Source organism: Eulemur rufifrons, chromosome 8 (genome assembly GCF_041146395.1).
Source record: "Eulemur rufifrons isolate Redbay chromosome 8, OSU_ERuf_1, whole genome shotgun sequence".
NCBI classification, from domain to species: Eukaryota; Metazoa; Chordata; class Mammalia; order Primates; family Lemuridae; genus Eulemur; species Eulemur rufifrons.
Genome location: NC_090990.1, coordinates 2,456,849 through 2,478,249, shown reverse-complemented (window position 1 = coordinate 2,478,249; position 21,401 = coordinate 2,456,849). Strand labels below are relative to the sequence as shown.

General features: G+C 45.0%; 1 protein-coding gene across 1 annotated transcript in view; it reads left to right on the top strand.

Annotated features, from left to right (window-relative positions):
- NPHP4 (nephrocystin 4) overlaps nucleotides 1-21,401 on the top strand; it is a 110,911-nt gene that overhangs the window by 43,536 nt on the left and 45,974 nt on the right. The window contains exons 9-10 of the mRNA XM_069477273.1: nucleotides 9,288-9,470; nucleotides 15,488-15,626. Coding sequence (XP_069333374.1) covers nucleotides 9,288-9,470; nucleotides 15,488-15,626 — 322 coding nt within the window. The remainder of the gene's footprint in view (nucleotides 1-9,287; nucleotides 9,471-15,487; nucleotides 15,627-21,401) is intronic.

Genomic DNA, 21,401 nt, shown 5'->3' with positions numbered 1-21,401 from the left:
ATGTCTCCTTCTCCAGACTGGCAGTTTCTTAGACTTTCTTCGTGGGTTTTTTTTTTTTTTTCGGTTTTGTTTTTGTTTTGAGTCAGGGTCTTGCTGTATTGCCCAGCTGGTCTCGAACTCCCGGGCCCATGATCCTCCTGCCTCAGTATCCTGAGTAGCTGTGAGACTTTTCTTGTTTTGATGAGTCCTGGTTCTGTTTAAAGGGGAATGTGTTAGAAATCAGATCTTAGGTGTACCTCCTTGTCCAAGCCCTTTCAGTGGACAGAGATAGGAAATTTTACATGTGTACACATAGGTACACACACGTCTAGAGGTATGTGTGTGTACATGTATGTGCATACATGCTTAAACATGCACATACATCCATAGCACATACACAGCTTAGGAATTGAATTCTCTTGCTGGTCCCTTCAGCTTGGTCTGTCCCCACATCCCCATGTCCCCACAGCGCTCTCCCTTCTTCTCCCTTCCCTCCGCCCCTCCCTCCTTCTGCTGAGAGAACCTGGGCTCCGGGCGCCATCCGTGTGGTCGCTCGTTTGCTCAGTCCTGAAAGGCATCTAAGGTGATTACTGCAAAGGGTAAACCCAGCAAAACGAGTTCAGGCTTTGTTTGCAGCCTGTCCTCGCCCCAGGCCTGAGGGGCTATAGTCCGATATACTCTGTTTTCATAGGTCTCTTGGATTTGTCCCCTCCTTAGTGTGGTGGCATTATTCATTTGAGCTATAGTGGGTTCTTATATTTCTGTTTGCTTTCAGTTTTAATTATTTTCTGCTCTCCATCCTTATTGATTTAATTTAATTTTTTTGAATATATAGAACACTAATATGCCTTGAGAGATTTTTAAAATCAAAGTTCTACAAAAAGGTAATCTCAGAAAAGTATCTCTATCTTCTGTGTCCCTTCCACCCCACTGTCCTCACCCCTCGGTGGTGACCGACTTTATTGCTTCCTGGTTTGCCCTTCCTGGGCTGCTTTCTACAAATATAACCAGATATGTGTGTGTTTTCATAGTTCCCCTTAACACACAAAGGGTAGCAGCCTGCGCAGCTGTCTGTCTGCCCTTCAGCATGGGTCTTGGCAGTTGTACCTCTTCTTCGCTCTTTTTTCCAGCTGCGTAGCAGTCCGTCGTGCATCTGTGCCAAGGCACCAAGATTTACTCAGCCAGGTTCCTGTGTTCGGTGTTCGGTGTTCGGAGAGCTCCCATGGGTTTGCCCTCACAGTGATGCTACATGGGGATCTGGTGCACACGCACTTTTGTGTCGCAGGAACTGTGTCTTCAGGGTGAGTCCCCAGAAGTGGGCTTGCGGGATCAAAGGGTAGGTGCGTAGATCACTTTGTTGGATACTGTCAGATTTCTCTCCAGTGGGGTCGTGTCCTGTTCGTTCCCACTGGCGGTGTTACTAGTTAGGGCGCCTGCTCCCCTCGGCCTCACCTTAGGGTGCGTCCTCAAGATTTTGCATTCTGCCAATCTGATGGGTGAGAATGGAATCACAGTGTAGTTTTGGTTTGTATTTCTCTGATTATGAGTGAAGTTGAACATGTTGTCTTATGTTTGTGAGTTGTCTATTTACTTCTTGTGCCCATTTTTTCTATAGGGTTTTTTACAGTTTTCATCAAATGTTCAGAGTTGTTTGTTAAGGATATTTGCTCTCTCTCTGTGATGCATATTGCAGATATTATCTTCTAGTTTTGTCATTTGTCTTTTTGTTTTCTTCCTTTTTTTGGCCATGTAAACATTAAAACATTTTTTTAATGTAGTCAAATGTATCAGTCTCTTCTTTTATTACATCTGGATTTTGAGTCATGGGTGAAATGCCTTTCCTCATTCTCTGCTGACGGAGGAGTTCACCCGAGCTTTCTCCTAGTACTTGCAGAGTTTTCTTTTTGATGTTTAGATCTCTTGTTTGTGGTGTGAGGGTGGATCTGATTTTACCTTTTTCCAGTGGCCCTCTGGTCCCACTACGACTTATTCAGAGTCCTTTGCCACAGCGATTTAGGATCCGTGTTTGTCACATACTCCATCCCATGTAGAGCTGTGTCTGTTTCTGGACGTTTATTCATGTGCCGGGGCCAGAGTGCTTACTTTCGGAGGCCCTGTTGTGTGTTTTAGCATTTGCTAGGGCAAGTTCAGACTCCTGGCTCTTCCTGCTCCTTGCTTTGCTTTTCTAGCTATTTTCGCAAGAGGTCTAGCTCCATAACAATGCTAATTGGCATTTTTTTATTGGGCTTGCAGTAAATTTATAAATGAATTTGGTGAGCAATTATATCTGAATTCTTAACATTCTGTTGAGATGTCCTCACCAAGAAGAAGGGATGTATTTCCATTTGTTCCATTCTATTTTTGTCTTTCAGGCGTGATTTTAAAAATAGTTTTTTAATGTAGATTTTAAACAGTTCTTATTAAATTTATTCACAGGCATTTAAGTTTTTGTGCTGCTATTATAAATGTGATTTTTTTCCATTATATTGTCTAACTTAGTACTCTGTTTCTGTTTTATTTTTGTGGAAAGTCATTATTATTTCTAAAGTTTTATCAGCACTGTACATAGCTCATATATGCCACATGCTGTCTTTAAATTAAACTTTGTATGTTGAGGTAGTTGTCAATGCATATGTAGTTATAGGGAATTAAGCAGGCAGGTCTCATGTCCCTCCTACCTGGCTGCCCTGTCTTGGTCTGTTTCCTGCTGCTGGAGCAGCACCAGACTGGCAACGTGTCATGAGCAGAAGTTCACTGGCTCCGGGTTCTAGAGGATGGGAAGTCTAAGACCAAGGCGCCAGCATCTGGCGAGGGCCTTCCTGCCACGTCATCCCATAGTGGAAGGGCAAAGAGAGGGTGAGAGAGAGAGAACGGGGGGCTAAATGCATCCTTTTGTGGGGAACCCGCTCCTGCGCTAACGACATTCATCAATTCATGAGGACGGAGCCCTCATGGCCTAATCTCCTCCCATTAGGCCCGACCTCCTCACGCTGTTGCATTTGGGTTTCCAAAATATGCTTTTTGGGTGGGTGGGGGTGACATATTCAAACCATAGCACCCTTAATGGTCACACTGTCTTTTGATGAGCAGAAGTTCCGATTTTAAGTCCAATTGGTCAACTTTTTCTTGCATATGTGGTGCCTTTTGAGTCCTTCCCACAAGCTCTGCCTGTCCCAGGGCGGGAAGCTCTTCTCCACCCCTCCTGCATTTCCTCTGCTAGCTCTGCCTTACTCTCTGTTGTCCTCCAGGCCCACTGTCCCCTGGGGTCTGAGGTGGGGGTGTGGCTGTGGACAGCTTTGGGCTAACTTCTTTCCCAGCTGGTGGCCCTTAATAAAAGAGAGCTTCCTGCTCCCAAGGTCTCTAGATTCCCAGGTCATAGAAATACCATCTCATCAAAGGCCTGGGGCCAGCCTCACCTGAATCCCTTCTATGGAGTAGTCACTGCACCTGGGGGATGGAGTTTCCTGTTGCCCTACAGTGTGGCCAAGGTGAGGGGTGGAGGAACAATGCCCATGGGGCCGATGCTGGGCCCCAAACATGAGCCATGGGGCCATTGGTTTTTAAGACCCAGTGGGAGAGTGGGGAGGGAAGTACAACCTGCAGGGGTGGGTTCTCTGGAGGAAGCAAAAGCTGAGGCTCTGCAGTGCCACAGCCAAGGCCTGGGCCCCAAACGTGGCCTCCAGGGGGTGGTAGCTACATACCTGTTTACCGCACGGGTCACGGCTCCAAACTCATAATGGTTTCCCCATTGCTTCTTTTTTTTTTTTTTTTTTTTTTTGTTGTTGAGACAGAGTCTCACTTTGTTGCCCAGGCTAGAGTGAGTGCCGTGGCGTCAGCTTAGCTCGCAGCAACCTCAGACTCCTCGGCTTAAGTGATCCTACTGCCTCAGCCTCCCGAGTAGCTGGGACTACAGGCATGCGCCACTATGCCCGGCTAATTTTTTCTATATAGATTTTTAGTTGTTCATATAATGTCTTTCTATTTTTAGTAGAGACAGGGTCTCGCTCTTGCTCAGGCTGGTCTCGAACTCCTGACCTCGAGCGATCCACCCGCCTCGGCCTCCCAGAGTGCTAGGATTACAGGCGTGAGCCACCGCGCCCGGCCCCATTGCTTCTTTTTAATCAGTGTCAAATTGACACTTGTTTGGCAAAGAGGGCCAAAGTTCTGTGAACCCGTTGGCCAGTAGGAAGAGTTATAGGTCTTCCTATAACTTAGGTCGTAGAACTTTATTTAAAACCAAAGCCTAGTCTTTTCACTGTTCATGTATATGTTTAAAAATAATTACTCAGTAGAATGAAATGAAAATATTGCCTATTAAATGATTACTGTACTTTTAAATGACACTGCGTGTACTGTGCCATATATGGGCAGATTAAATGACTTTAATTACATGTCCTTAGATTTCCTTCTCCACCATGAACGTGTATGAAGGAAATTAGCCTACAGCAGCTGCTGAGTTTTCTGTTCGTCTAATTTGGGCAAGGTTTTGGCGTATAATTGACCTATTTTATGGAATGAAGAACTTCAGGCTGATGATACCTGCTTTGTGAACCTCTGTGGAGAACGGCAGTGGCTTTGCCTAGTGTGGTGGTCCCTGGGCCGGGTCCTTCCCGCAGCAGGGAGGGGAGATGAGACGCCGGGAAGCTGCCTTTTGCCCTCTGAGCTCTTCACCTCGGTGGGCGCGGAGGGGCGAGTCTCTCAGGCCTTGTGAAGTTCACCTCAGGGGCCGGTGTCTTCAAGGAGAATGCCAGAAAACAAGTCCCCTGAAGAGAGCCTTGCTCCTGGCCGGCCATCTGAGCTCTGAGCTGCAGGGACTGTCAGCTGCCCATGTGCCCAGCTTGTCGGGCAGTGGTCGGACGCCTGGCTGCAGCCCCTGAGGTGTTCCTTGGTTTAGGCCACCTGGGTTGGGCCTCAGGCCACCCCCTGTGTGTGGCTGGTAGCGCTGTTGTTTCCTCTCCTGCCTGGTTGTCATCTCACAGGGCCGTTCCGGGGGTTGCGTGAGCTAATGCGCACGGGGGCAGTGCCTTGGCGGAGCCAGTCCTGCCTGTCCCCGTGGCTCTTAGACTGTGCGGATGTGCGACGTGCTTGTTCCCAGCCCGGGGCTGAGCTCTCTCGCCACGGTTACCTTGTGCCTCCCAGTCACCTCCTTCATCTGTGTCATAATTACCAAATTTCTCTCTTTCTTTGTTTCTTTAAGCCACCCCTTCTTTCCTCTGTGATTTGTGTGGCAGTGGGAACTTTCAGAGAGTTTTGACATAAGAGTTTGTCTTTTTAAAATTTTTGTTCTGCCAGGTGCCCAAATGTGGTCACCTCCATCAAGACTTCCGTCCCCTGGGCCCAGCTCTGTCCCTGGAAATGGCCTCGGGCAGTGGAGCACACTTGTGCTGCTTGGGTGGGACCTCCCCCCACTGCCCAGACAGATGTCACTGTCCGCTCTGCTGTGTGTTCTCAGTCCCTGGGGCTTGAGGGTCCCAGCAGAACAGTGCCTAGGGTCAGTGGCATGGTGACCCGGGCAGGAGTGAAAAAGTATCCTTGAAAACCTAAAGAACATAAAGCTCATGAAATAACATGAAGTCTTAGTGCTTCTCTGAGTTCATATTAATCTGAGGACAGAAGCCATCAGGAGACTGTATGAGTTTCTTGTGGCTGCTGCAACAAAGTGTCACAAACTTGTTGGTTTAAAACAGCACAAACTTATTCTCTCACAATTCTGGAGACCATAGATCCAAACTCCGTTCTGCTGGGCTGAAAGCCTGGCATCAGCAGGGCCGGGCTCCTCCAGAGGCTCTGGGGAGGAGCCCTCTGGCCCGTTGCAGGTTTTGATGGCTCCCAGCGATTTCTGGCCTGTGGCAACATCACTCCGTTCTCTGCCCGTGTCGTCACATGGCTGTCTTCTCTGTGTGTCTCCCTCTGTCTCAAACCTCTCTCTGTCCTGCTTTATAAGGATACTTGCTGTAGGATTTAGGGCCAGCCTGGGTAGTCAAAGATGATCTCATCTTACATCTGCAAACACCCTTGTTTCAAAAAAGTCACAGTCGCAGGTTCCAGGGATTAGGCTGGAGGCACATCTGTTTGGAGGACACCATTCAGCCCACCACAGGGACTCTGGATTGTAGCATTGCCAAAGGTCAAGTGTCTGTTTTCTGATTTGTGGCTTTGCCTGGTGAATGCTGGTGTGGCACTTCTGTTCCACCACAAAACCTGGCTTGTAATCCAAGTGTATTCATTTGATCTTTTATATATTGTTTGCTATTATAGTTAAAAGTATAAATGGGAACACTTGAATGTATTTTTTTTTCTCTTTTCAGTTTGCATGAATTGAAATCCAAATTTAGCAGGATAAGAAATTAAAAAGTAGCTCATCGAATCTGAACCACTTGAATTCACTGATTATAGGAGCCCATTAAGTCATTATTCTTGCTCTGCCTACGTGCTTGGGTGCCTGTGACCTTCTCCTTGGAGCCAGTCAAAGAGAACCAGGGAGGTTCTCGTCTGCAGGCTCCACGGTGGGCTGGCTGTGAGAGGGTGCAGACAAACGCATGGCGACTGGATTGCCACCAGGCCCTGATCATCCCTTTGAGGTCTCAGGAAGAGGAATCAATAACTTGCCATCTTTTTTGTTAGAGCTGTTAATGACAAAAGTGAGTCAAAATGGCAGTTTATGTAACTGACAGATACTTCACACAGAGGAGATTTGTATTGATTGAGCCTCAAGAAACCCAAAAAGAACTATGAAAGTGGAAAACTCGATATTGTAATCACCTAATTTGAAAAATTAAACCAGAAGGAGTTACACAAATAGCATGAAAGCTTTGGATAACATATTTTATTTTTGATCCTGTAATAAATTTTTGTATTTTACAGGTGATAACTATTTATTAATGTAGTCTAGACATTGTTGAACCCTCATAGATTTTTTCAGTGACCAGTTTTCCTAATATATTTATAATACTTTTATTTATTTATTTATTTTAAGCCAGTCAAATTTAGCAGTAGGGGGTTGTATACCAACTTTAGTGATATTGATAAGTTCTGATAACCCACTGCCATCAGACCAACCTATGGTAATTTATTTTTAAAAAGCAGTGGATTTATAATCACTTTTTCACTGATACACTGTGGGTACTCAATACTGTTTTAAAATCTGTCTTCCAGCTAGCTGGGTGGGGAGAGGCAGGTATCGCTTGTGTTTGACGAACACTGAAAGTGGGGTGCAGAGGCACAGGCTTCTGTTTCTCACTGTCCTGATTCTTTGCATGTACCGCTAGGATGTGGATTTTTCCTCACTGAATTACCAGGGACCCAAATGCCCGTTCACCCCTGTGACAGGGGCGAGAATGTGGCAGTGTCCTGACCTGTGATTAAGAATTTAGCTGCAGTCAAGGGCCCTGCTGAAATGGATGGTTTGAGGCCCAGTTACAATATGAAGAGAGATTAATTCAAAACTAGATGCTGATTCTAGATTTTCCCCACATGGATATAAAGGACATAACCGGATGGGCTATCATCTGGCAAGAACGGTCTGGAAGAGACTGACTTGGATGAGACAAGTGCTGTTTTTTTTTTCTGTATTCAGATCCACTTGCGCATGAACTTGGCTGTGGTTTAGCCCAGCAGACCACGGGGCCATCTGTGTCAGGACTCCAGCCAGAGGCTTGCGTGTACATCTGCCTGGGGCTGAGTGCAGTCTTGTCTGGGCAGTGACAGTGGCACAGCCGCTCCCCATTGGCGTGTTCAGCCAAATAAGCAAGGTCCGTTGGGACCCTGGCCACCACTGCTGGAGCCCTGCTGTCCTCCTCGGCTCCCGACGCAGCTCAAGTCAGTGGGTCCCCCCGGAGTCTCCTTCCCCTCTGGAGGATGCTCCCTACACATCCCAGGTAGGGCATGGGCTTCTGTTCCTCACCAAGAGCGGGACACCCCCTTCTTCCAGGCCACCCTGCTCCCTGTGGCTATGGCTGCGGTTGTGACGACTGTCTGGGTTCCTTAAGAGGGATGCCTGTGGCTCCCTTAGCAGAGCCCAGGAGCCCTAAGCCTGGTGCCCAGGGACAGTGAGGAGCCACCTGTTCATCTGCCTTCCTCATTCCCACAGGTGCCACTGTCTCTGTTGCCCAGAAAGAAAGCACTAGGAAGTGGAATACTGCGCTCACATTCCAGTTCCCCACTGCCCTGGGATCGTTTTTCCTCTGCACGTGGCTGCTGAGGCTGGGAGTCCCAGGTGGAAGCCGGCTGGCTGCTGCCCCTTTCTCTGAGCTGTCCCAGTCTGTAGGGTCAGACAGGGCTCTGTGTGACTCAGTGGGTGCAGCTGTGTTCTGGGGAGTGAAAGAGCCCTGCCCTGGGCTCCCAGTGTGACCTGGTGTTGCCTGTATCCCGGGGCGTCTGGCTGAGTAGCGGCCTTCCTGGTGATCTGCCAGCAGGGCCTGGGCTCGTGCTGGTTGTCTCTGTGGTCCTCTTCCACAGGGTGGTAAAGCAAAGCCTCGTTGCCCAGGCTGAGGGGGATTTTGGTACCTGACAAACACCCGGAGTTTAGCTTTACTCTTACTTTCTTTTTAAATAAATGGATGAAACTGGTAATTTTGCCACTCTTTGCTGAGTCAAGCTCTGAAACCATATTTGTGAAAATGACTTTCTTTAAATGTGGCTGCTAACCCAAGGGTTTTCGTAGTGTCCTCATTCCTTCCATTTGGTCAAACATAGAGAAGGAGAAAGAAGGAACAACGCCTGCCATTTGACTTGATTGATTTCCCGATTTCCTATAAAGTTACATACATATAAATATATATTAAGCTGAAACTTTGCTGAAGAAAATGCATGTTAATAACCCTAAATTGAATATACATGTGCATTCTTTATTAATTTACAAAGTTTCTTATCAGTAATTCAGAGTGCTGTTCCTAGCATTTTGCTGGTGGATTTGAGTAGGTGTTCGCAAGGTACAGAGTGATTACAAGCCTGCTGAAAGATCCTTATGGGAACGAGAGAGTCATAAAAAATGGTATTGATCTTTAAGGGGGAAGCTATTGTTGCCTTGAGCCAGAAAAAGGAGAGTTGCCTGGGTAGGGAGGGGTCCTGGTTAGGTTGGGGGTGTTTCACAACGGGAGGCTGTTGGCACCTGCTCTGTCTGCACCATGGATGCCATGACCTCCTTCTGCCTCAGTTTCTTCTTTTGTAAAATGGAACTGATGATCCCTGCGCCTGCTACACTGAGCTCTAGTTAAATTTAACATATGAATGCACTGTTGATCTCCCCTGCCCAGGTGACTTTTGTGATAACTCACACACCCGTGTGTTTTGTTTTGTTTTGATTCTAGGCAGCTTCGGTCACCTCTTTGGCCAACTTGGCGTGTATGTACATGGTTCGCTGGGCTGTTTGGAACCCCTCGCTGGAAGCCAATTCCGGGAGGGTGACTTTGCCTCTACAGGGCGGAGTCCAGCCCAACCCCTCACACTGTCTGGTCTACAAGGTGCCCTCAGCCAGCATGAGCTCCCAAGAGGTAAATTATTAGGTATTTTTTATGTGTGATTCTTCCCTGGTGAGTTTGTAGCAAGTTCATTTTCCAAAGCAGGGGTCGACAATGTGTTTGTAGATGTTTCATGAACAGAATTTTTTCATGTCATGGATATGCTCTTAAAAAGATGGGTATGAACTCTGAGTCACGGTCACGTGTAAGCTCGATGAGGCCAGTTTTACTGTGGGTCTTATGACATCTCTGTTCACATGCTGATCTCCCGAGGCGACTTGGTGGACCTGTGACTGATTTATATGCACTTTGCAACAAGAGCCACTTCTATGCTGTGTGTGTTTGGTGCACCAGCAGCGGTCCCCAACCTTTTTGACACCATGGACCGTTTTCATGGAGGACAGGTTTTGCACGGACCGGGGGTGGGGGGTGGGGGGCTGGGATGATGGTTTCGGGATGATTCAAGTGCATTACATTTATTGTGCACTTTAATTTTATTATTATTACATTGTAATATGTAAGGAAATACACAACTCACCATAGGTTGGGCCTCAGGTGGCCTTTGCCAGAAGGTTTTCTAGCAGGCTGGGTGCCATGGTAGGAAGCGGGTGGCCTGGCTTCTAGCCTGGCTTGTGTTTGTGACTTGTCCCTAACTCCTGCTGGACCTCAGCTATGTACAAAGGGGTAGGTCCATAGCAGAGATTTTTAGATGTTTAAAAAACCACTCTGAAATGAAACATTCTTTGAACCCCAATGTAGAAAGCAAATATAAAAGCAGGGTAGGTTGAAGTGTGTGTGTGTGTGTGTGTGTGTGTGTGTGTGTGAGGGGTCTTAGTCCCTGGCTTCCCCAGCCCCATCGGTGGCCTTGGGGAATCATTAGTAGTGACATGGTGTGACACCACTGCTCTGGCCAATGTCTGGTTTCCGTGGGGTATGCTTTTGCTTCTTCTACTCACATTCCTAAACTACGCCTATTTCAGCAGTGCAAATGGGAGCCTTTGAGTACTCAGTTGTCTCATTTTTCCAAGGCAAAAGGACTGTACCTGTTATTTCAGCATGTCACCCCTGTGCTGACTCTAGCGACAAATATTATGTTCAGTGCTGTTATTTATGATTTGGGTAATGCTTTGGGGACCTGAATGAGGGAACAGCTGACAGCGCAGCTTTCATGTTATAAGGAATGTCTCTCATTATGGGCCCGTGTTTTGCTGCATTCCCACATGGTCTAGTTTGAGCCCTTATTATAAAATTGCCATTAGAAGTCCTGAAGCCATCGCCATTCTCTCTGCTCCTCTCCTCTCTCGCCCCTCTTCCGCCCCAGTCTGGGCAGGTGTATAAATAAACATTCATGCTGCTTACTTTTAGGCTTATCATGCCACTGCATTGCCTTCACTTTTGAAGTGTGTAAACTATATCGGGGCACGAGTGTTTTGAAGGTTTACCTATCTTAAGACACAAATGTATCAAATGTTGCCGTTTTCACAAGGAACACTATTTCTAAATCAGAATTTTTCAACCTCAGCACTGTTGACATTTTGGGCCAGATAATTCTTGGTGTAGGGGTTGTCCTGTGCACGGGAGGATGTTTAGCAGCATCCCTGTCCCCTATTCACTAGATGCCAGTAGCATCCCTCAATTGTGACAGCCCACAATAGCCACAGACATTGACACATGTTTCCCATGGGGCAGAATTGCCCCTGGTTGAGACCATCACTTCCAGCAGATATAATGAACTAAAACAGTGAACTAACACTGGCCACAGACTTGGTTTAAACCGTCTCCTGCACTGTGAAGGCATCCTCTGCTCCTTCCTGCACTCCCTACTCACTGATGCCAGCACCTGTGGAGTCTGGCTGGTTGGAAACCCAGGTGTGCCTCATCCCTGCCCCTGTGCCAGCTGACCATTCATCTCGCTCAGTCGGTCATTCATTCAGTGAATTTTTATTGAGCACCTACATACGCTCTAAGATAGGCATCCCTGATCCCATGGGACTGACAGCTGAGTAGAAATGATAGCTGTCAGTCAAAGAAAAATATAAATATTATAAAAATCCCATAATTTTTGGCTTAATTTTATGGTTTATGTTGTGATTATTTCACTGTTATTTACTATAAAATGTAGTATATCAATGATTGTGTTTTCGCTCTCAATTCCTGTCTTTTTCCCTTGAGGAAATAATAGTCTCTTTTAAAAAAAAATTATGTAATATCTCCGAAATCAGCCACTTTTAGCTGCGACTTATGATATTTACCTTTTTTTTTTTTTTTTTGTTGAGACAGAGTCTCACTTTGTTGCCCAGGCTAGAGTGAGTGCCGTGGCGTCAGCTTAGCTCACAGCAACCTCAGACTCCTCGGCTTAAGCGATCCTACTGCCTCAGCCTCCCGAGTAGCTGGGACTACAGGCATGCGGCACTATGCCCGGCTAATTTTTTCTTTTTTTTCTTTTTTTTTTTTTTTTGAGACAGAGTCTCACTCTGTTGCCCCGGCTAGAGTGAGTGCCGTGGCGTCAGCCTAGCTCACAGCAACCTCAAACTCCTGGGCTTAAGCGATCCTACTGCCTCAGCCTCCCGAGTAGCTGGGACTACAGGCATGCACCACCATGCCCGGCTAATTTTTTCTATATATATTTTTAGCTGTCCATATAATTTCTTTCTATTTTTTTTTAGTAGAGATGGGGTCTCGCTCTTGCTCAGGCTGGTCTCGAACTCCTGAGCTCAAACGATCCGCCCACCTCGGCCTCCCAGAGTGCTAGGATTACAGGCGTGAGCCACCGCGCCCGGCCTAATTTTTTCTATATAGATTTTTAGTTGTCCATATAATGTCTTTCTATTTTTTAGTAGAGACGGGGTCTCGCTCAGGCTGGTCTCGAACTCCTGACCTTGAGCAATCCACCCGCCTCGGCCTCCCAGAGTGCTAGGATTACAGGCGTGAGCCACCGCGCCCGGCCTACCTTTGTTTTTAAAATATTATGCTTCAACTTCTGTTTCTTAGTTTGTCCACTTTAGACATTGTGCACTGACTTCCCGTAATGATGGATGAGAACTTCAGCTCCTTTGCACACTCCTGCCCATCTTTAAAACACTCTGTCCTCCACTGCTGGGCCCTGGATTCAGGCACAGTTGCAGGAAGTGTGCAAGACCATGGGGCTGGTTGGAGAATTGAGAAGGGGTCTCCAGGGAACTGGAAGGTACTAGAGAGATCACCGAGGCAGGAGCTTGGGAAGGGGCCCTGTAAGTTGTTAACAGAACCCTAGATTTGCCCCTAAGCTGCACATGTGTGGGTCTGACTCTGGCGTAGCAAAGCCTTTGAGTGCGGAACTGTGGAATGGACTCTGTGGCCAGGCCTGGAGTTGCCTGCTGGGCAGAGAGATGCAGGGGAGATCTGCAGAGCACACTGCACGGGCTTTGAAAGTGGAACCGACATTGGAACCACAGCCCATAGCAGGCTGGTCAGAAACCACGTCCTGAACTCGCTGGGTTGATTCCTACCTCAACAAAACTATCAGCATTCTTCATAGGATTTAAATGAGACTCAGAGTCTCATAATGTCATATTCACAATGTCCATGAAACAATCTAAAAGTAATTGTTATGCAAAGAACCTGGAAAATCTCAACTTGTTAGGGAAAAGACATATAATGGACACCAACACAGAGAGGACATAAATGTTGGAATTATCGAAGTATTTAAAACAGCCATTGTAAAAATGCTGTGGTAAGAACAAACACTCTGGAAATAAATGGAAAGGTGGAATGTCTCAGTAAAGACATGGAAGATAAAAAGAAGAATCAAATGAAAATTTTAGAACGGAACGATTTAGAGGAAATAGATGAATTAATACTAAACTCCAAACTCCAAAGTTCAGCCAAGATGAAGTAGATAACCTGAGTAGTCCTATAACTCACAGAGAATTTGAATTCATAGTTTAAAAACTTTTTAAAAAACCCCAAATATCCAGGTCTATTCACTATGAATTCTACTAGCCATTTAAAGAGGGAATAATACCAATTTTATACAATCTAGTCCAGAAAATAGAAGAGATGGGAACACTTCCCAGTTCATATAATGAGGCCAGCATTACATTGATAGCAAACCCCAAAAAAGACAATAATAAGAAAACTGTGAACCCATATCCCTCAAACAAAATTGTGGACTCAGAGATGCAAAATACTCAACAAAATATTAGCAAATTGAATCCACCAACATGGAAAAAGAATAACATACTATGACCAAGTGGAGGTTTATCCCAGGAATGCAAGTGTATTTTCCATTTGAAAATCAATAAATGTAACTCACTGCAGTAACAGCCATGTGGTCATAGCAGTTGATGGAGAACAAGCATTCGACAGTGTTTAGCATCCGTTTATGATAAAAACTCTGAGGAAACTGGCAGTAGAAGAAAACTTTTTCAACTCAATCAATGGTATCTACAAAATCCCTTTAGCTAACATCATACTTACTGGTGAAAGAACTGAGTGCTTTTCTCCTAAGATTAGGAACAAGTGAAGGATGTCCACTCATGGCATTCAACGTCCTCATCAACATTGTACTAGAAGTTCTAGCCAGTGCAATAAGTCAGGAAAATAAAAGACATGCACATTCAAAGGAAGAAATACAATCGTCCTTATTTGCAAACAACATGATCATCTCTGTAAAAGATCCCAAGGAATCTACAGAAAGAACCTCCTAGAATGAATGAGTTTATGAGCTTGCAGGATAACACAGGAGGTCAACATGAAAAAAAAATCATATTTCTATATGCTAGAATTGGAAAGCAAAATATAAAAAAATTATTTACAAAGTCTCCCCTTAAATGAAATAAATTTAGCAAAATATGTACAGGATCTATATGCTGAAAACTATAAAACTTTCCTTTTGCTGGATGTCATTGTGGTTACCCTCCGGTGAAATCAAAGAAGACCTATGTAACTGGAGAGACATAAATATCTTTATGTGTTGGAAGACTCAACATAGTAAAGATGCCAGTTCTCCCCAAAAGTGAGCTATAGATTTTACGCAATTTTAATCAAAATCCCAGCAGGTTTTTTTTTTTTTTTTTTTTTTTTTGTAGATATAGCTGATTCTAAGATCTGTATGAAAAGGCTAAGGAATTGGAAGAGTCAAAACAGCTTTAAAAAAGAAAACTAAAGTTGGAGGAATCAGAGGACACATTTAGAAATTTACCATAAAACTGTGTTAATCAATATAGGGTGCTGTTGGTCAAGGGATTGGCATGTAAAGAGTCCAGGAATAAATCATGGCTTGGAATCGCCTTATAAAATTAAATACGCGTATGTCATATGACCTGGCAGTCCTGCTCTTGGAGAAACGAGAACTTATGTTCACACAGAAATCTGTACAGCAGTGTTAGTAGCAGCTGTATTTATAATCACCCAAGCTGAAAACAACCCAGTGTTTTTAAGTGGGGGAGTGGATGAGTGAACTGTGGTACGTGCTTACAACAGTGTTACTCAGTAACGCAGGGAACTGAGTCTTGCTGTATGTGCCACAACTTGGGTGAGTCTCATCAGCGTATGTTGAACGGAAGAAGCCAGTCTCAGAAGTGCCATATCACGTGATTCCGTTTGTGTGACGTGCACAGAAAGCCAGGCTGTGGTGCTGGGAAGCGGCCGGTGTTGGGGGAGGGGGCGGAGGGGGCGCCCCGCGGTGCAGGGACCGTTTTGTGGTGTTGGGGCGGCTGTTCCCTGACTGTAGGGCTGGTGAATCTAGACGTGTTAAAACCTATGAACCACACACCATGATAAAGTCAGTTTTGCATAGGTTAATTAAAAACATAGGCAAAACGTGAGCAAGGTTGTGATTTTTACTTGGGTCAGGATCATTCCATGATAATGTGGTCTTTAGAGATTTCAGTGCCACAGCCAATTGTTTTCTGCTCAGCTTGATTATAATCTAAGAACACGTGGCTTCAGAAATCTTTGATTTTACCTAGACTTTGTTCGAAGGCTGATGTATTGTTCTGGTTGGGTTATTCTGACGGAAGAGTGCTGATGAAGGGAGCGGCCATCATTGCTCTTGTGGTCCGTCGTAGGTGAAGCAGGTGGAGTCGGGGACGGTCCAGTTCCAGTTCTCGATGGGCTCGGAAGATCACCTGGACACGCCCACCGAGCACATCAACGGCCCCACAGCTGAGCGGCAGCCCGCCAGGAAACCACCCACGTCTCCTTCAAGTAAGTGTTTCCAGAGAGCCGACTTTCCAAGCACACGGCATGGCTTCCATCTGTTCCCGAGGAAGGATACTTAGTCCAGTACAGTAATCATCACAGATTGCTTTACTTGGAATCAGTTAGTTGGGTTTGTGCTTAGTACAGAGTTGTAGAATTGGATGGTGATAAAGTGTGGCCCTGCAGCGTGTCACCTGTGCTTCAAGCAGGAGTCAGTTGAGTAACTTGACAGCTCCCTGATTGAGCACCTGTGTCTGGTTCTGTTGGTGACACCTAAAAGGGCATGTCACGTGGTGCTCTGCAAACATGGGGTCCAGGAATTAAAGGTTGACTGCCAGCCATGGACGGCCAGCCCCGTTCTGCACTGTTAGTGTAGCCGTCTTTCTTCTCACCCTGCATCACTGTCTGAGAGTGGTGAATCTGTGATCTCAGCGTGTGACCTTAAGAAAGGGAGCGAGAACTGGCTGCAAGCAGCCAGCAGGGGTAGAGAGCCTGCCCTGTGGGTGGTGACACGTGCACTTGGTATAGGTGGTTGAAGAGCTACTGCGGTTGTCGGTTTGCACATGGTTGGCCGGGCATCTTCTGTGGCCAGTACCCTGCCTCAGCGCCTCTCGTTTAGACCAGTGTCCAGATGGAGAAGTCCATCTATGGTGAAGTGGGGGGCGAAAGGGAAAAGGGGGTGTTCAGAAGTCTGCCCTGAATGAGCATTGAGCCCTGGCTCCGGGCTTCTGGAGATCTCACCAGCTGAAAGAAAGTTCTGGGACACCTAGATCACAGGTGATTAGGCTTTTTTTCCCTGCTGGTTCCATGTGGAAAGATAGGGAACGAACCAGTGTTTAGTCCTGTGGCGGGGAGTGTCGTGTGCCTGCACCCTCCTGGTGGCTTTCCTCTAGTGAGTGACGCCCAGGTGGCCAGGGAGGACTTGCATTCTCTGCTCAGCTGTGGCTCCTGAGTCCTGGCACAAAGGGGCCAGAGAATCTGTGACTTGGGAGTGATTTTCTTTAAGAGGTAAGATTCCAGGTTGTGGAAACTGGTCTTGTTGAATTTAATTTTACAGTTAGTGGGAGCAGCACATTTATTTCTTTGGCCTAGAACTTGATATGCTGACCTCCATTTTCATGGTCTCTTAGGATTTTCTGAGATATCTAAAAATATTCAGGTACCAAAATTCAGTTGATTTCTTTGGGACAAACTGCATCTTTAAGTATTTTCCTTCTTTTCATAGAGGCACTGCATTTGATGGTTTTAATTGTTTTGTTCTTTCAGTTTTTGAATTTTGTGCTTACCGGATTGTTCTCAGGATTTCTGTTTATCACCGATGTGTACGTTAACAATCCACCCTATGCAAGTGGCGCCGCATTGTACAGTACCCTGTACACTTGAGGTATTGCCAGGATGTCTGTGAGAATCCCTGGCAAGTGGTGGGCGATAGGCGTGTGTTTTCTGTCCGAGTCAGTTTGGGATACATTTCCAATTTTATTTGATAAAGTTGAATGCATTGAGGCATAGGGCACATAACTTAAAAATACTAAACAAAGAGTCAAATTTATTTCCAGCCTATTCTCTGCTTCAAGTCTAATATCTTTCTTTCTTTGACATATATTCATAGTTAACATTTTAAAAATAAAACAAATATCGATCTTTAAGAAACATAAATATGAAAGATAGAATCCTAGTTTAAAAATTAAGTATATTTTATAATGAGATATAAACATGATTATAGTCATCCTTTGGAATCTGTGGGGGATCGATTCCAGGAACCCCCGAGGACACCAACACCCACAGATGCTCAAGTCCCTGATATAAAATATATTTGCATATAACCTGCACCCATCTTCTGTGTGCTTTAAATCGTCTCTAGATTACTTACAATATGTAATACAACGTAAATGCTCTGTAAAGCTGTTACACTGTATTGTTTACGAAATAATGACAAGAAAAAGGTCTGTACGTGTTCAGTACAGACGCAACCGTTTTTTCCCCAGTTATTTTCCATCTGTGGTTGGACGAATCCATGGATGCGGAGGGTGACTGTACTCTCACTTTTCGTCAAGTTACGTCAAAGGACAGTAGTAATATGTAATCAACATAGTTTGCCCATGTCTGTAAAAATACCTGAATAATTTCCTTAGAGAATGAACTTGTACAGCTAGCTTTAAGGGAAAAATATAATTACCTTTTTCTGGAAAGGAATTTTCAAATATTTAAATTATGATACAGTTCTGTGGCATTGGAAACAAAGCTGGCAGTTATGTTTGAAGACCTTCTAGTCAAATTCGTTATAAACTCTGATGGAATCACTCTGCTGTTGGGCTTGAGGCTGGGTCAATTGTGGACGTCGCCTGTGGGCTTTGGTTTTACTTCTCTGGTTGCCCGTCTGTTTTGATGCGGGGAATGGGGGAGATTTAAAAATCTAGTCTGCTGCTCCCTCCACTCTCCCAGAATCATTCTTTAACTGTTTTTTTTTTTTTTTGCTTGGGGCTCATTGAGCTTCTTAGATCTCTGGATTTATAGTTTTCATCATATTTACAAGAATTTTGCTCATTATTTCTTCAAATATTTTCTTCTTTTCTTTTTTCTTTCTTTTTTTTTTTTGGAGACAGAGTCTCACTCTCTTGCCTGGGCTAGAGTGCTGTGGCGTCAGCCTAGCTCACAGCAACCTCAAACTCTTGGGCTTAAGCAATCCTCCTGCCTCAGCCTCCCGAGTAGCTGGGACTACAGGCGTGAGCCGCCATGCTAATGGCGCCATGGCTAATTTTTTATATATATTTTTAGGTGTCCAGCTATTTTCTTTCTATTTTTTAGTAGAGACGGGGGTCTCGTTCTTGCTCAGGCTGGTCTTGAACTCCTGACCTCGAGCGATCCTCCCACCTTGGCCTCCCAGAGTGCTAGGATTACAGGCATGAGCCATTGCGCCTGGCCTACTTCTTCAGATATTTTCTTGTCTTCCTCTCTCATCCTCTCCTTTGGGGCCCCAAATTTCAGGGGTATCAGGTTGCTAGTTGTCTCACTGCTCACTGATATTCTGTTCACTTTTATTTATAATCATGTTTTCTCCGTGTCCTTCATTTTAGATAGTTTCTATTTCTGTGTCTTCAAGTTCACTCATCTTTTCCTCTGCAGTGTCTGATCTGCCATTAATCCCATTCAGTGTATTTTTCATCTTGGATGTTGTAGTTTTCATCTTTAGTAGTTCTATTTGGGTTTATTTTATATCTTCCAGGTCTTGACTTAATATGTTCGGTGTTCCCTCTAGCTTTCTGAACATATGAATTACAGTTTTAAATATTTTGATATCCGTGTTTGCTAATTATAATACCTTTGTGAGTTCTGAATCAGTTCTGATTGATTTTCATCCTAATTTGGGTTGTATTTTTCTGCCTCTTTGCATGTCTGATAATTTTTTATTGGGTTTTCCAGATGTTGGAAATTTTCTCATATTGGGAGCTAAATATTTTTGTATTTGATGAGTATTCTTAAGCTTTGAAAATTGATCATCTTTGATCTTGCTCTTAAGATTTGTTATGTTGGACCAGATCTGTATTTAGTCCAGGGCTGATTGATTATTCCCTACTAAGATGGCAAGACCCCTTTGAGTACAGTGCCCAGTGTCCGATGAACGATGAGGTTTACCAGTTGGCTGAAGGGAGTGGGCACTACGTCTGGTCCTGTGAACAGCAAGTACTGTTCCCTGTAATCCTTCTGGTGGTACTTTCTCTGGCCTCGAGTATTTTCCTGATCAGCACGCTACTGAATGCCAGAGGGGACCCTCTGTCAATGACCAGAGTCCTCATCCTGTCTGGCGCAAACTTGCTGAACTCGGTGAACGAGGGCAATTGTAGGGCCCCCCCTTTCTTTCCCCGTCCCTCAGGATCACTTTCCTTTGTTGCCTGAAGTCACTGTCTTGAAAACCATTGTTTTCCATATTTATGTAGTTTAAAAACAAATTATTTCAGTTGAGAGGTCACTGTTACTCCATCCAGGCCGGAAGTGGAAGTCTGAGTGTTGTTAATGGTTTCCAGGCTATCGGCATCCTCTGCCCCCGGGGCTGGGAGTGCGGTGCTTTGAGGGCTTCCCGTGGCTGTGTGTGCTGCTCCTGATTCACTGGCCGTACCAGGCGCTCTCGTGACTTTGAGTCTTCGCTCATGTTGTCTGCCTGGAATGTATTTCCCCTTCGTATTACATTTGTTTCTTTTAAGATATATTCTGTTTCTTTTTTTAATTTAAAAAATACCTAGTCAAGAACAGCCAAGGCAATTTTGAAGAAGAAGGGAGGCTTCACTTTTCTTAATTTGCAGACTTAGTATAAAGTTAGAGCATCTAGAACAGAATGGCATTGATGCAGAGACAGGTAATGGGATAAAATATGAAGTGTGATATACGATGACTTACAGATGGGGAATGTATTCATTTCCTATTGCTGCTATAACAAATCACCACAAACTTAGTGACTTAAAATGATAGAAACTTTTTAATCTTACAATTCTGGAGATCAGGAGTCCAAAATGGGTCTCACAGGCTGAAATCAAGGTCTTAGCAGGGCTCTGTTCCTTCTAGGGGTTTTGGGGAGAATCCATTTCCTTGCCTGTTAGCTGCTAGAGGCTGCCCGCGTCCCTTGGCCCCGTCCTCCACCTTCGCAGGCAGTGGCGTGACATCTTCATGTCTTACCCTGACGCCTGCTGTCTCGTCTCCTTTTACGCACAAGGACTGTGGTGAGCACGTTGGACTCACTCAGGTAGTCTAGAATAATCTCCCACCGCAAGGTCAGCTGATTAGCAACCTTAATTCCCTTGGCAATGTAACATATTTGTAGGGTCTGAGGATTAGGATGTGACATCCTGGGGTGGGGAGCAGTTACTGTGCCTCTCGCAGGGAGCGAGGACAGAGCGAGCCGTCGGTAGACGGTGCGGGGACGATGGCTTATCCACGTGGAAAACACAGATTTTAACCCTAATTTCATGTCATGTATAAAACGAAATTCCAGATAGACTAAAAACCAAAACGTTAGAAATTTTAGAAAATTTTAGAATTAGAAGATAAGAAAGAAAGATTATAGAAAGAGCTCCTCCAAATCAATAAAAAATAGATTAACAACAAGAAAGAAAAATGGGCAAAGGGTATGAAGAGGGAATTTATAGAGAAGAAACCAGATTAATCAATAAACATATGAAAAAGTGCTCAGTTTCACTAGTAATCAGAGAAATGCAAAATAAAATGAGAAACCATTTTATACCCCTCATACTGGAAAAATCCAGCTGTCTGACAGCGTGCAGGTTAACGAGGATGTGGTTAAAGAGAAGCCCTTCCCGCCGTGGGAGGACAGGTATAGCCGCTTTAAAGAGCCATGTAGTCCCGTTTGGCTAATGCCTTACAACCCAGAAATGCCATTTCTGGGCACCTTAGTGAAGCACCAGTTCATCCGTACAAGGAGGATGAGGCTATTCACAACAACACTTTTTAACAGTTAAAATTTGAAAACAGTCTGCCAACGCTTCCCAGTCAGGGAATGGGTAAATTAGCTGATCTATTTGGACGGAGGATGCTGAATACCAGTTAAATGAACGAAGTAGATCTGTACATGTCATTATGGATAAGTCTTCACAATATGATGTTGAAAGGCAAGTTCTGACAGGAAATGTACAATATGGTGGCATTAAGTGACTTTCAGAACACTTGCAGGTATTGTTCCTGAATGCACACCCACTCACGGAATGATACCAGAGCAGTGACTTCCGTCTCTGTCCCTTGGGTTCCTCAGCTGTGAAATAGGGTGGATTACAG